The sequence below is a fragment of the Chanodichthys erythropterus genome, chromosome 18 (genome assembly GCF_024489055.1).
Source record: "Chanodichthys erythropterus isolate Z2021 chromosome 18, ASM2448905v1, whole genome shotgun sequence".
In the NCBI taxonomy this organism is placed as follows: Eukaryota; Metazoa; Chordata; class Actinopteri; order Cypriniformes; family Xenocyprididae; genus Chanodichthys; species Chanodichthys erythropterus.
Window position 1 is genome coordinate 14,888,185 of NC_090238.1, and position 16,489 is coordinate 14,904,673.

The 16,489-nt window shown below is 37.5% G+C and overlaps 2 protein-coding genes across 2 annotated transcripts; one reads left to right on the forward strand and one right to left on the reverse strand.

Moving 5' to 3' along the window:
- Positions 1-4,115: 4,115 nt before the first annotated feature.
- LOC137007088 (G-protein coupled receptor 135) lies at positions 4,116-5,492 on the reverse strand. Its single transcript, XM_067368386.1, has one exon. The coding sequence runs from the start codon at positions 5,490-5,492 to the stop codon at positions 4,143-4,145; it is 1,350 nt and encodes a 449-aa protein (XP_067224487.1). The 3' UTR covers positions 4,116-4,142.
- Positions 5,493-6,921: 1,429 nt separating this feature from the next.
- jkamp (jnk1/mapk8 associated membrane protein) lies at positions 6,922-16,240 on the forward strand. The gene is made up of 7 exons (XM_067367325.1): positions 6,922-7,053; positions 7,231-7,310; positions 11,283-11,437; positions 11,567-11,773; positions 14,498-14,679; positions 14,774-14,850; positions 14,980-16,240. Exons 1-7 carry the CDS (start codon positions 7,050-7,052, stop codon positions 15,196-15,198), a joined length of 924 nt encoding a protein of 307 aa, XP_067223426.1. The 5' UTR covers positions 6,922-7,049; the 3' UTR covers positions 15,199-16,240.
- Positions 16,241-16,489: the final 249 nt, after the last annotated feature.

Genomic DNA, 16,489 nt, shown 5'->3' on the forward strand with positions numbered 1-16,489 from the left:
TACACACTTTATCTGCTGATTCATTACACTAATTCAGTTAGCTTGGAGAGTTTGGCTTCAAATACAGGTTGGTGGTAGCAAAAGTGTCGAAACACAGCAATGTTTTATAATGACTTATAAGTAAATCATAAACATTATTAGAGTATATAATGCATACCAGATCTTAAATTCATGTACATTCATTCAATTCTAAATGTCATGGAAACTCAGACATTTTATAGGCCTATTTATATTTAAAGCTGCAGAACGTAACTTTTTAACACTGTGTCACTATGAAAATAGCCCTGTTTGTTTTGAGCGTCCTCGACCAATGGCGAGAGTTGGGGGCGTGGTTATCTGCTTCTTTTCTAAGCTTCGCTTTTACATCTTCACTAGATAGCACTAGTGACGTAGAAATGACATAGGCTACTTCAGCTTCAAAAAAACAAAAAACAGGCAAAATAATGCTCTTCTAAACATTATATCATGTTATAATGTTAGTTAATATACATTCAAATAGTTGGAACTGCCATGAAACTTTGATTCATACAGCAGCCTATACTCCATTTATTTGAATGCACATGATTTTGGCTACATCTGGTGACACTTTCCTTGCAGCAAAATGAAATGTTGTTGTAATAAAATACATAAGAATGCACAATTTTTGCATTGTGACTTCATCCCTAATTAAATAAAAGTTATATATAAAAAAATCTGCAAATTAAACATAATCTTGCATAGCCAATCGCAAAATTATATAAACCCTACAGAAAATATCAAATGTATTTTTTATTAAAGTGATTAACAACTTAAAGGTGCAGTGTGTAAATTTTAGCGGCTTCTAGCGGTGAGGTTGCGAATTGATATAGAAGCTACGGTGGCCAGCACAGGAACAAAAATGTTGTAGTCTGAGACGGCAGAGAGAAGCCAGTCAAGCAAACGCGCTCTGTAGAGCAGTTTGTCCGTTTAGGGCTACTGTAGAAACATGCTAGTGCAAAATGCCGACTTAAAGGGATAGTTCACCCAAAACTGAAAATTTGATGTTTATCTGCTTACCCCCAGGGCATCCAAGATGTAGATGACTTTTTTTCTTCAGTCGAACGCAAATTATGATTTTTAACTGCAACCGCTGCCGTTTGTCAGTCAAATAATAGCAGTGATTGGGAACTTGAACAATAAGAGTCGAAAAAACTTCCATAGACAAATCCAAATTAAACCCTGCGGCTCGTGACGACACATTAATGTCCTGAGACACGAAACGATCGGTTTGTGTGAGAAACCGAACAGTATTTATATAATTTTTTACCTCTAATACACCACTATGTCCAACTTCGTTCAGCTTCCGGTTAGTGAGGTCTGATCGCGCTCTGACAACGGAAGTGATGTCTCGCGCTCATTGAAGTCCATGGGCGAGACATCACTTCTGTCTTCAGAACGCGTTTTTTGACCTCACTAACAGGAAGCTGAACGAAGTTGGACATAGTGGTGTATTAGAGGTAAAAAATTATATAAATACTGTTCGGTTTCTCGCACAAACCGATCGTTTCGTGTCTTAGGACATCAATGTGTCGTCATGAGCCGCAGGGTTTAATTTGGATTTGTCTATGGAAGTTTTTTCGACTCTTATTGTTCAAGTTCCCAATCACTGCTATTATTTGACTGACAGACGGCAGCGGTTGCAGTTAAAAATCATAATTTGCGTTCGACTGAAGAAAAAAAGTCATCTACATCTTGGATGCCCTGGGGGTAAGCAGATAAACATCAAATTTTCAGTTTTGGGTGAACTATCCCTTTAAGGCCTGTACACACCGGGACGAATATCGCGCACGATTATCGCCAACGTTTAACGTCTCGTGACTAAACAAAGGCAAAAAAATGACGCAAAAAACGGCAGGCGTAAAAAAAAAGCTCGGGTTTGCTTTTTTGGTTTGATGCGCCGCGTTAAAAACTGGCCGACCAATGAGATTGGCTCTTTCAGATTCACGTGCCTGGAGCTGATACCAAGACGACGAAGAGAAAGTAAGTAGACGAGGAAGACCCCTACAAACTTGTGCTTTGCCAGTTCTTGGCCACACCAATAGATGTGTATTTTTACTGTTTGTTTTTTTCTTTTACGTTCAAGAAATATAGTTGAGAATGTCTATTTCATAAATATGTTTATTTGCATTACCGTTCACTTGCACTACCGTTTCTGACTACCATCTCTCATATGTCATGTATATGCCATTTTATATCTGTATTTTTATCTTCTTTAACTTTATTAATATCATAAATATGTTTATTTGCACTATCATTCAGCACAAGCGCCATATACTGTCAGGGAGTGAATTTGCAAGTTCTCTCTGTGCATCACCAGTAAAATTCGCTTGGGTATGAACACAATTTAAAAAAAAAAAAAAAAAAAAACGCTGGCGATAAGCGTGTGCAATATTCATCAGCCTTAAAGGATTAATCCACTTATAAATAAAATGTTCCTGATAATTTACTCACCCCCATGCCATCCAAGATGTTCATGTCATTCTTTCTTCAGTTGAAAAGAAATTAAGGTTTTTGATGAAAACATTCCAGGATTATTAGTGGACGTCAATGGTTTCCAGTTGTTTCAGTGCATCTTCAAAGGGCTTTAAACGATACCAGACGAGGAATAAGGGTCTTATCTAGCGAAACAATTGGTCATTTTCGAAAAAAATACAACTGTATATGCTTTATAAACACAAATTATCGTCTTGCACGTGCTTCCTCTTTACGCATTCTTCAAAAAGCTTACGCCGTATGTCCTACGCCTTCCCTATTCAACTTACAGAACGAACGCTTACTTTTTTTCCGTAAGTAGAGTAGGGGAAGGCATAGGACATACGGCGTAAGCTTTTTGAAGAACGCAGAAAGCGGAAGCATGTGCAAGATGATAATTTGTGTTTATAAAGCATATACATTTACATTTTTTTTGAAAATGACTGATCTTTTCGCTAGATAACACCCTTATTCCTCAACTGGGATCATTTAAAGCTCTTTGAAGCTGCACTGAAACTGTAATTTTGACCTTCAACTGTCTGGAGTCCATTGAAGGAGAAAAATCCTGGAATGTTTTCATCAAAAACATTAATTTCTTTTCGACTGAAGAAAGAAAGACATGGACATCTTGAATGACATGGGGGTGAGTAAATTATCAGGAAAATTGTATTTAAAAGTGAACTAATCCTTTAATGCTGCCTTCACATGCTCTCGGAAATTATCGTAAATACGAGTTTGCTAGGTAAAAATTGCACATGAACACCCTCCCATGCATTTCGGCTATTTATTTAAGGGGACCCGCAGTGTATGTAGAAAGAAATGGCTCATAACAGTTCATTATGTAAGGTCTTTATACACCAATGAAAACATATTTATGTGTATTATATTGCATTTCTGTCAGTAGATCCTCCTAAAATTTACACACTGCACCTTTAAAGGCTTGTGATTGTCAGCTCCTTCTGCCAAAATCTTAATTGTTTAACTATATACTTAAATACACTTTTCATGTAGGCTATAAACATGTTTTTAAGCTCGTTTAAGATGACCCACAGCAAAGGAAGACCTGACTATTACCAACATAAATATAATTTAAGGAGAAAATCTGATAGGGTTTCTATTATATTATTTTACTGTATGAGCAAAAGATCAAGAAACGGCCAGCAAACAATGTGAATGTGATATAAAATCATACCAAATACATGTGAAAATAAAACTGGTCATTATGTTGCATGTTTTTTTTTTAAGTAAATGTATTGCAAAAAATCAATTGTTGAATCCTTCCATATTCATATCTTACAGCTTAAAAGTGTAATAATGGATGGCGGCGCACATAGAAGCTTGTTGTAGTTTTTTGTATAATGACAAATAAAGATTCTGATTCTAATGTCATTGCATTAGACAAGTAAATCAAACCAAGTGGAATCTCCAAACAAATGCTCCACTAACGTCCAAATCAAAACGGTTTTTTTTTTTTTCATCTGAAACCTTGTTTGAGCTATAATGTTTCCTTAAAATAAATTCCACTTGACTTGATTTTGTTATCCAATACAATAAATGTAATTTTAGATTTTAAAGTGTGACCCAAGTAAAATGTTTGGGCCCACCTGTACCTCCCGTCGTTTTCATTTAAGTCATCATAAAGTGTGTCCGGATTACAAACTGGTGTCAGCAGTCTCAACTTTGGGCACCGCCGGTTCAGTGATTGTATCCGGATGCGCATCTCTGCAGAAGAACACAGCCGGGTTTTTACAGGCCCACATGGCCACATCTCCCCCGTTGGCCGGGCTGGAGGAAGACAGGCGGCTGTTTGCGCCGTGCCGGCTCACGTACCGGTCCCGAATCCGGTCGGCCCGAGTCCGGACCGCGTCCCTGCGCTGCGTCTGCGTGGACAGGTACGCAGCGATGTTTCTAGTCCTGTATCCCTCCTCTCTGCTCCGCCCCAACAGCATGGATATATTCGGGTTCCTTATGGCATAAATCAGCGGGTTGATGGCACCGTTAGACCACGCCATCCAGATAGCCACAGTATCCATAGCGGGATTGAAAGAGTACCTCCCGAGCGCGGTGATGATACCCATCAGGCAGTAGGGCCCCCAGCAGAAGATGCTGAACACGATCATGATGAGCACGGTGGTGGCGGTGCGCATCTCGCTGTAGAAGCGCAACAGGTGCGCGTAAGTGGTCACCGGCCGCACCCTGATCTCCGACAGCCGGACGGTTTTGCAGATGTTATAGTGGCAGAAGCACATGAGGGCGAAGGGAAGCAGGTAACACACTACTATTAAAGCAATACTGTAGGTGGTGCCCATCCTGGAGGTGCCCGAGTGGAACACATACATGCAGTGGTAAAAGCCCTGTTTGTGCACCACCAAGCGCCCGGAGGTCTCCATAAGCAGGTACCAAGGAAACGAGAAGACCACCGCGGAGAACCAAACGGCCACCAGGAGCTGGATCGCTCTCCTCCGGCCGATTTTGGCTTGCGGCTGCCTGACGATAGCATAGTACCGGTCGAATGAGATAAGAGTCATGGTCAAGGTGGAGATAATGCCGAAGCAGGTGTTAAAGAAGCCGTTGGCGATGCAGAAGGGCTCTCCAAACATCCACTTGCCGTTCTTGCTGAAGAGCATCATGAAGGAGAAGGGCAAACAAAGCACGGCCGTGAGAAAATCAGACAGAGAGAGAGACATGATGAAAGCGTTAGTGACCGTTCTCAACTGCCTGTGTTTGATTATAACCACCACAACCGCTGAGTTACCCAGACTGGACAGTAAAAAGATGGCCAGGAGGAGCAGCGCCTGCGCGGCCACCGCGATGCCCTGGAGAACCGAGTTCCGCTCCGAACTCCACACTGGGGTGTCGCGGTTCATCTCGCCCCCGGCTGTATAGTTGCTGGCCTGAGTGCTCAGGCTGTTTACAACTGGTTTGATGGTCACAATCTCTAAAATGAAGCCCAAACCTGACATGTTGCCCACGGTCGTGTTGCTGATGCCGGGGAGATCCATTGGACACGGTTAGGGCGCATCCACAGGGTGGAAGAGAATTCATCCCTTGTCAGTATCCCCCGTGTCCGTATCACAGTAAAATAAGTATGCGCTACGATGTCACAGATGGTCCCTATGTAGTCATTTAATGCCATGCACTGTGCTTGGGAGTAAATAATGCACCCCTCGCCCTCCCTGTTACAGATTGAGCTGACAATGCTGCTCGCTTGCTGTTAAAGAGAGACGAAACGCGCTCATTCCTCTAGGGGGCGCTTGGAGGCCCAGAAAGCCAATTCACCGTTGAGACGAATTCAGATTTTAAGACAGTTGTGTTTTACTGGAAACATTATATGTCTAAAGTTTTTAACATTTTTAAGTATTATAATTTAACGGATTAATATCGGAAATGCAAATGGAATTCGGACATATCAATGTCTATAAAAGTCATTTAAAAATGCCTCCTCGAATCTGCGATTGGTCCATTCTGACAAGCGCTGAGAAAAGTAACAGGCAGAGCTGAACTCAGTAGTCTAAACGTGTAAACCTGATTGAATAAAATTCTCAAAAAATACTCATTGTCAGATGAATTGGGAATAGTTTACTAACATAAACATAAACCTAATAAACATAAACATCAGCCTGAGTGTATTCGAGCGAACAAACTGTGATTGGAAAAGTGACAAGTATCACGTGACACAGCCGTCTACTTCAGTAGCGACCTGGAAAATGTTTAGGGTAAAACTTGAATAATCAATTAATTAAAAAAGTGTTTAATTGTTTGTCTAGCCCGTTGTATCTGACCAACGACCAGCCCATTTTCAGACACAGTTTCATTGTAATCGCCGCTCTACATGCTTGCTTTATTTCTATTATACAGATGCAGACCCCCGCACCTCCCCGTGACGTTTAAAGCCGTTGCCATGACACCGGAGCAGATTTTTTTTCCAGCTGAATTACGCACTTTCTTATGAAGATTGTTTCATCTGTTGTGCTTTGTGCGGTGCCATTAACGTACAGTGTATATTTTATATTATGCAGTTTAATTTTTGTAATTTGTTTAATTATTTTAAATCTATCTATCTATCTATCTATCTATCTATCTATCTATCTATCTATCTATCTATCTATCTATCTATCTATCTATCTATCTATCTATCTATCTATCTATCTATCTATCTATCTATCTATCTATCTATCTATCTATCTATCTATCTATCTATCTATCTAATGTGTCTGGAAAATTCCCTTGAAGATGGTTGAATCCTTTCAATATTATAATTTTATAAATATATAAATGGAAGACACAATCATTCAACTTAAAAAATGAGGCAGTCTCTCATTGTGATTAAATGTTATGGTGATGCATATATACACCATGGATCTGAATGACTGTAATACATCTGGCCAGTGAGTGGCGCTGTTAGGCGATTCAGTCTTTAGCAACACGTCCCAAATTCACGCGAAGAAGACGGATGTGTTTATTCTTCCGGTTTCTGTTACGTCGTTTAGATCGGTGCGGTTTAAAATCACTAATAAAAAAACTGGGCATATAGATAGCTTTGTAATGCTACATATGACATGGGTATGTAACAACAAACAATATTAAATGCTATCAGCTAATGACAATATCTAATTCTGCCATAATTGGTTTCTTGGTGTTGATCGAATCGCTAGTTTATTGGCATAACAACAACATTCAAATATGTCTTTACTTTGAATTAAATTATGTTTTAATGATGTTTCTCTGGCTCTAATGCAGCTGTAGCAATGAGCTCCACTTGTCCTGGGCTGTACTGTGGAAGGACCATCATAAATGAGTCTATTGAAGGAGAATGTGGGGTAAGTGACTCATAATAATTTAATGTGTCCGAATAAAACAGACACAGATTGTGTAACTGTCTGATTACAATGTGTACTCATGCAGGAGGTCATACTGACAGCACAGTTGTGTATATATGCACCATGGTGTGCATTTTACTAGTTCACAATTGTTTCTATCGGCAAAACCTTGCATTAAGGCTTCATTTATTATGCTAAGCTTAACTACATAAGTTAACACGAACAATGAACAATACTTATACAGCACTTATTAATCTTAGTTTATGTTAATTTCAACACTTGCTAATATTGTTGAAATCAAAAGTTGTATCTGTTAATATTAATGCACCGTGAAATAACACAACCAAACAATAAATAATTGTATTTCTATGAACTAGAGTTAATCAACATTAATAAATGCTTCAAAAATATGTTGTTCAATGTTACTTTTTTCAAACTGGGGCCACAGGGGGGTCAGTGGAAAAGTCAAGAGAAAAATAATCGAGATTAAAATAAATAAATATTTGGATTTTATATATATATATATATATATATATATATATATATATATATATATATATATATATATAAAATATATAAATAATACTTAAACGATACATTCTTACAGTGAGTAGAAAAAATATGATAATGTAATAAACTCATTTTAGATTTATAATATTCATTTTTCTGTGCTGGTGTTTATAAAAGATATATGCCTTTTTAATTGGTAACACTTTACAACAATGTTTCATTTGTTGATATTAGTTAACAAATTAGCAATGAACAATACTTCTACATAATTTCTTAATCTTAGTTAATATTAATTACAACATTTACTAATACATTATTAAAACCCAACATTGTTTTTGTTAACATTTGTTAATGCACTTTGAACTAATATGAGCAAACAACGAACAGATGTATTTTTATCAACTTACATTAACAGAGATTAATAAATACTGTAAGAAATGTATTGATCACTGTTAGTTCATGTTAGTTAATACATCAACTGATGTTAACAAATGAACATTATTGTAAAGTGTTACCATTTAATTTAAGTATGGGGGTCCCTCACACAAGGATGATCATATTTGGGTGTCTGTGGGATCTAATAGATTCAAAACCAAACGGAAAGTATTCAGACCCCCTTAAATTTTTCACTCTTTGTTATATTGCAGCCATTTGCTAAAATCATTTAATTAATTTTTTTTCCTCATTAATGTACACACAGCACCCCATATTGACAGAAAAACACAGAATTGTTGACATTTTTGCAGATGTCTTAAAAAAGAAAAACTGAAATATCACATGGTCCTAAGTATTCAGACCCATTACTCAGTATTTAGTAGAAATCTAATACAGCCATGAGTCTTTTTGGGAAAGAAGTTTTTCACACCTGGATTTGGGGATCCTCTGCCATTCCTCCTTGCAGATCCTCTCCAGTTCTGTCAGGTTGGATGTCAAACGTTGGTGGACAGCCATGTTTAGGTCTCTCCAGAGATGCTCTATTGAGTTTAAGTCAGGGCTCTGGCTGGGCCATTCAAGAATAGTCACAGAGTTGTTGTGAAGCCACTTCATTATTTTAGCTGTGTGCTTAGGGTCATTGTCTTGTTGGAATGTAAACCTTCGGCCCAGTCTAAGGTCCTGAGCACTCTGGAGAAGGTTTTTGTCCAGGATATCCCTGTACTTGGCTGCATTCATCTTTCCCTCGATTGCAACCAGTCGTCCTGTCCCTGCAGCTGAAAAACACCCCCACAGCATGATGCTGCCACCACCATGCTTCACTGATGGGACTGTATTGGACAGGTGATGAGCAGTGCCTGGTTTTCTCCACACATACCGCTTAGAATTAAGGCCAAAAAGTTCCATCTTGGTCTCATCAGACTAGGGAATCTTATTTCTCACCATCTTGGCAAACTCCATGCGGGCTTTCATGTGTCTTGCACTGAGGAGAGGCTTCCGTCGGGCCACTCTACCATAAAGCCCCGACTGGTGGAGGGCTGCAGTGATGGTTGACTTTCTACAACTTTCTCCCGACTGCATCTCTGGAGCTCAGCCACAGTGATCTTTGGGTTCTTCTTCTTTATAGCTCAGTTTGGCCGGACGGCCAGCTCTAGGAAGGGTTCTGGTTGTCCCAAACGTCTTCCATTTAAGGATTATGGAGGCCACTGTGCTCCTAGGAACCTTAAGTGCAGCAGAATTTTTTTTGTAACCTTGGCCAGATCTTGCCTTGCCACAATTGTGTCTCTGAGCTCTTCAGGCAGTTCCTTTGATCTCATGATTCTCATTTGCTCTGACATGCACTGTGAGCTGCAAGGTCTTATATAGACAGGTGTGTGGCTTTCCTAATCAAGTCCAATCAGTATAATCAAACACAGCTGGACTGAAATGAAGGTGTAGAACCATCACAAGGATGATCAGAAGAAATGGACAGCACCTGAGTTAAATATGAGTGTCACAGCAAAGGGTCTGAATACGAATATGAATTAGGACCATGTGATATTTAAGTTTTTCTTTTTTAATAAATCTGCAAAAATGTCAACAATTCTGTGTTTTTCTGTCAATATGGGGTGCTGTGTGTACATTGAGGAAAAAAAAGAACTTAAATGATTTTAGCAAATGGCTGCAATATAACAAAGAGTGAAATTTAAGGGGGTCTAAATACTTTCCATAACCACTGTATAGCTAATGTTAAAGGCACAATATGGAAAGATTTTTGGATTAAAATGTTATATATTTTGTTGAGTTGTGTACTTACATTACCTCAGATGTTTCCAACTATGCTTAAATCCAGAGAAATCATCAGTTTTAACTAGTGACATGGTCCGTTTCATTGCGTTGCCTGTCAATGACATCATATATCCACGCTACCCTCAATTTCTGTTTTTTCTTCTGTAGAAACCATGCAAACACCAAAGTCACATTGATATATTGTGTTTTATTTGACAGGTGAACAACTGTTTTTAATACTTTTATCGACAGAAAACTAATCATTGTTATATAGTTCAACAGGTTTAGTCTTATTTGTTTGAATCTCTTGTTTTTTTAATTTAACATATTTGTACCATGCCTCAGAGATAACACTATTTTGTCAAGTGGCTAACATAGCAAAATCAGAAAGAGCTTTATCTGTAGAAACAGTAATACAGCATTTTCTCCACCATACAATATATTTAAAATGAATTACCTGCCATTTAGCAACACCAGTCATCCAGCTTTTATTAATGATATTCTAATATCAATCTAGTTTACTGCAATGTGTCTCATATCAGCCACCGAGCGAACGCACAGAGTATCAATATAACTTTCAACACACATATTTCAGTATGATTGTTTTGACCAAGTAAAACAGCGTTGTGTTACACCACAATTTTAATTAGTCAGATAAAGTGAACTGTATTAGTTGTAATTCAACATTTGAATGGAATAAAATAATGTGAATTTAAAGGATTAAACATAACTAACAATGTTCAATTTGACGGACGGAGGCGGTGAACATTAAACGCAACTTTAATTGCAAACGAAAGGAGCGGCACTATCGACATATAAACATAATAAAAACCGCAATGTAAAATGTCCTGGGCTCTCGGCCACGCCCTGCTATATACCACAGAAACATTAATAAAACTTTAATACTTTAGCTCACCCGTTAACATGATTTATGAGTCCGCTGGATTGATTTTCATCAACTGGAGGTGAAGACGACAACTACCATGATTCCATGCTCATTCATGGTGTCATCAAGCTACGCCTTTGTTTTTTGTTTTTTTTAAAAAAAACAACCTCTAGTGGTGAAACTTACATTCTGTGCCTTTAACAATTGAGACCTTATTGTAAAGTGTTACCTTTATTTCTTTGTAAGTCCATTAGTTCCTAACTGCAACAGCTGTCACCTGGTCATTCAAGAACAGTTCTGCTTGTACTGATTGTACAGTTGTTGGTGTTTTGTGGACTGTATTTAATTTAATAAGCTTTACCATTCTCGTTATAAAGGTTTGTCCTCGTGGCCAGAGGACAAACATAGAGAAGATCTGCATGAAATGCACTGGATCTCCTGAGCTGTATGACTGGCTGTACCTGGGCTTCATGGCGATGCTTCCTCTGGTCCTGCACTGGTTCTTTATTGAGTGGTATTCTGGGAAGAAAAGGTAGATATGTGAGGCAATAATATTGTGTGGATCTGATTTTGTTTTGCAATACTATGCCTTTAACTTTGATAATACATCTTTAAAGTGAGCTTTCCAAACTAACCTATGCTCTCTTAATGTCATCTCCAGTTCTAGTGCCCTTTTCCAGCACATCACCGCCCTGTTTGAGTGCACGGCAGCTGCCGTAGTGACTCTGCTGCTCAACGATCCCGTCGGCCAGCTGTCTATTCGTTCCTGTGAGGTTAAGATGCTTTCTGACTGGTACACCATGTTGTATAACCCCAGTCCCGACTACGTCACCACGCTGCACTGCACACAGGAGGCTGTCTTCCCTCTGTGAGTGTCCTTTACATTTGATTTGATCTGAAACACCAGTTATTTCTGTTGCTTTCTAGGGGTGTATCTAGAGCTGCATGGTTCTGGATAAATTGAGAATCACAGTTTTTTGTTTGTTTAAGTTAGAGATTACAATTCTCCCACGATTCCGAATAGACAAGCGATAAGCAATAACGTAATTTACTAGAGGTTCTGACAAAATGTTAATTGCTATTTAAAAATATTAATTTGAATTATTTTTTATATCGGTTTGAATCAATAGTCCATTTGCAAACTTCATTTGCATCATTACTGAATGAATCAGCATTTTTGAATGAATCTCTTGAATGAATGATTCAATGACTTTTTTTAACAGTCACTAGTCGCCACCTACTGGTGTAATGATGTAATTATACAATCTTTATTTGAAGCATCAAATTACTTTCAAAAGGGGATTTGCGCTATTTTGATAGCTACCGTAAACATCAGTGTTTATTTCCGAACTATAAACTTATATCCCATTACTTCTGTGTTAATTTGAATTATTGTCACACAGAATTAATGATACTGTGTGTTGAAAAAGCAGTTTTATACCTATACATGACAACTGCTCTCTCTGGATCAGTGGCAGCATCAACATAGATCTGAATGTTTGCTGTGTTTGTGAAAGTTTTAATAGACATTGCCAGAAGCTAGTTTTTTTTTTTTTTTAAATATTTTTCTTAGACAAACACATCGCTTTGCTTTAGAAGGCCTTTATTAATCCCCCAGAGCTGTGTGGTTGTCTTTTATGATGGATGGTTGCACTTTTTTGGGCTTCAAAATCTTATCCAGGACATTATTTAAAGGGGTCATGACATGAGAAATCAAATGTTCCTTGATCTTTTGGCATATAAGAGGTCTTTGTACCATTAAAACATCCTGCAAGTTCCAAAACTTAAAACGTCTTCGTCATTAATAAAAAAGTGTTTATATAATCAAGCTGTTAAAATACTTAGTTTGAATCCGAGGTGGCATGTGATGTCACAGAGGCACAAACATTTGCATACGACTGCCTCTGGAGTAAGACAACAACACCTACTTTTACATCATCACATCGTTGTCCCCGCCCACTGGTGTTCAGTCCATGAGCAGTCAGTGGATCTAAAGTAGGCCTAGTTGTTTACGATAAGATTGTGATAATAACAAGATTGCGATGCCACGCAGACATTGCACTGGAAAAACATAATTTTCGCATAAGCCGCAGATCAGATCCCGATATCAGAGAAAAATGGATTCAGTTTATTTTTACACTTCACTGAGAATTATTTGGTAATTCAGCTGCAATATCGACACAGGCTTTGCAAACAGACTTTTACGATATGGAATCGATATGTAAGCAAGTAACAGTGTTCATTCTAATGCCTGATCTGTGATCAGTGATATTTAATGTGTAATTATACAAGTTCAGGCAGATTTTCTTTGTCCCAAAATCGTTTAATACTGTTTATGCATCAGTGAATCAAGCCAGTGACTAAACAATCAACTTGGCATTGTTTCTCTTAGTAACATGAAAATAATCAGATTTTTAAAATTGTGATTAAATTACATTCAGAAAGCGATCCAAGAATGCTCCCTTTACAGTGACTGAAGCTGTCAATCACAGTGCGAGTTTATCTGGACACTTGCCAAAACTGCCATCATAATGAATGACGCTGTTACACTGCACAACGAAGCTCTTGGGCTGACATTACTAGTATTTACATTATTGTAAGTTGTGGTGAAAGCATTTTATGAGAGTGCAGGAATCGAGTTACAATGATGAGATCACTGCTTTCATGCGATAAACAGACTGTTTGTCATCTGCTCAATGCTCATCACTGCAACCTTTCATGTGATGGGAAAAGATCTAAATATAATAAGGCTAAGCTATAGTCAATACTTTTCAGTAATTTGTTAATAGTAAATGTATCTGAGAGGGTTCAACATGTAATATGCATTTCAAATGCAAAGATGTCTGCCAATCACAGCAGTGGGCGTTTATACTGAAGTCTCACAGCAGACACGCCCCTTCAAACAGAGCCTTCAAGCCAGAGGGATATAATCAGGATAGAAAAATGCCTTTTATTTCTAAATTATGACAATTTGTGATGTAAAATCATACTAACATTATAAGTGCACCTCAGGGAACATAAAATAATAAAAAAAATCCACTTCATGACCCCTTTTAATATAACTCAAATTGTATTCGTCTGAAAGAAGAAAGTCATATACACCTAGGTTGGCTTGAGGGTGAGTAAATCATGGGTTAATTTTCATTTTTGGGTGAACTATCCCTTAAAGAAATAGTACTGTTCATTAAAATGCTAAATTTGGTATTGCATCAGGGGTGCACTTGAACAGACTTGGTCTTGGTCCTTTCCCCCATTTACAGGGCAATGCTGACACCAGAATAGAAATATTCATAGCTAAAAATACAGAATTATGTTACACACATGATTTCACTCTGTCCCTGACAACATGTATGGTAGTTTGTTTAATAATGTATGTAAATTTTAATTTATTAATATTAATTTAAAAATATGTAAGCTCAATTGAGTGACCTTCTGGGTTTACCAAATTTGACACATCCATAATACATATTGTCAGGCTCCCGGAACTTCCAGGGGAGGTGGGATGTTTGTATTTTTGTATTGCATATTTGCAGTACATTGTGACACGATACATTGTTACACCCCTATGCTCTCTGATACCCTATTTTTTCAGGTACACCATTGTGTTGATCTACTACGCCTTCTGTCTGGTTTTCATGATGCTTCTGCGGCCACTTTTGGTTAAAAAGATTGCATGTGGCTTAGGCAAGACTGATCGTTTCAAGAGCATCTATGCAGCGTTGTACTTCTTCCCAATCCTCACTGTCCTGCAGGCGGTTGGAGGAGGACTTCTTTGTGAGTGTCATTTTTTAATTTATTTATTTATGTTAAATGAATGTTTAAAAATGTACCGAGTTGACATTTATATTTCCCTTTCTTATTTTATCAGACTATGCATTTCCATATATTATTTTGGTGTTATCGTTGGTCACGTTGGCAGTTTACATGTCCGCTTCAGAGATACAGGTAAATATATTGTGTACCATATGTTTTTTTTTTTTTTTTTTTTTTTTTTTTTTTTTATTTGTCACAGTGCTTTCTATCTCATATTCAAAGAAAAATGTGTTAAAACGGTTTGTGTCTTATCTCCCGCAGTCTTTCAAAAACCTTGTGGCTAAGAAGAAACGACTTGTGGTTCTCTTCAGCCATTGGCTCCTCCATGCATATGGAATCATTTCCATATCCCGACTGGATAAACTGGGGCAGGATTTGCCTTTGTTGGCTCTGGTGCCCGGACCCGCTCTCTTCTACCTGCTAACGGCCAGGTTCACAGAGCCGAATAGAATTCTGTCAGAGGGTGGGAATGGACACTGATGTCACTTCCTTTGTAGGAGAATCACCTTCCCCACAAACTTGCATGTTAGAACTCTATACAGATGCTGTGGACCGACTTCACGACACCTTTTGCATGGACACCAAAAAGCCATAAACAAAACATTTAGTTATTGCTTATGATATAATATGTTGCCATAATGTTTTCGGTTAAGTCTATGAAAATTTTTGATTGCTTGTATTGAATGGAAATCAAATGTAATGCTTTGTAAAGAATGTTCTTCTTGTTTCTTTACTGTTTTCCTTTGAATCCTGAAAGTGAGTTTTGGAAAGTAGTCAGTTTTTGTAAATTTATGGTAACGTATATTATTCATTATACTTTGCGATTTGTATCTGTTGTCAAGAATAGTTACAAATCAAAAATTGGTTGTAATGTACAATGTAATGGACATTTTTGTGTGTTATATATATATATATGAAACAGCTGGTCTGTGAATTTCCTGAGTGCCCTGAAGTAATGTTGACCATTTTCGTATGACAAACTTTGATGTGCCAAATATAATTGTATGTATTTCTGCTTTCTATTCATGTGCGGTTAAATGATAATAGTTTAACACTATGAAATGAATATTGTGACAAATTGTATTTGCATGTGGCATTATATGCATGTTTTGCTGCTGAATATGTAAATCTGCATATACATTGTATTGTGAGAATCTATGTAGTTTTTAATGTTCTCAGACACTCATCCTTTACAACTTGACTAAAGATTTTTTTTAAACGTATATTTATAAGTTCTACAGTTATGTGTGGAATATAACAAACTGATTAGAGATATTAATGTTTTAAACAGTTTTATTCAACATGTAATATGTTGGTGGCGAGTTACATCCATGCCCATCAGATCTATGGAAATTAATGTTTCACAACCGTGTTTGACTTGTTGAATAAATTATTGTGACAGATTTTTGGATAGATGTGATATTTTTTATCTCAGATTCATGGAAATTAATAACATGTTAGGTCAAGGAACTTGCAGTAAAAATTACAGTAAGGTTCCATGTTTCTGTAGGTTAGGTAAGTACATTTTTTTACTTATTAATATAAATCAATGCATTTTGAGCTAAAATCAACAAACGATAAACAAGTGTATTTTATTAAATATCATTAAAGGGTTAGTTCACCCAAAAAATGAAAATTGTCATTAATTACTCACTCTTACATTGTTCCACACCCGTAATACTTTCGTTCATCTAAGGAACACAAATGAAGATCTTTTTAATGAAATCTGAGAGCTTTCTGTCCCTCCATTGACAACCTAGCAACTACTACT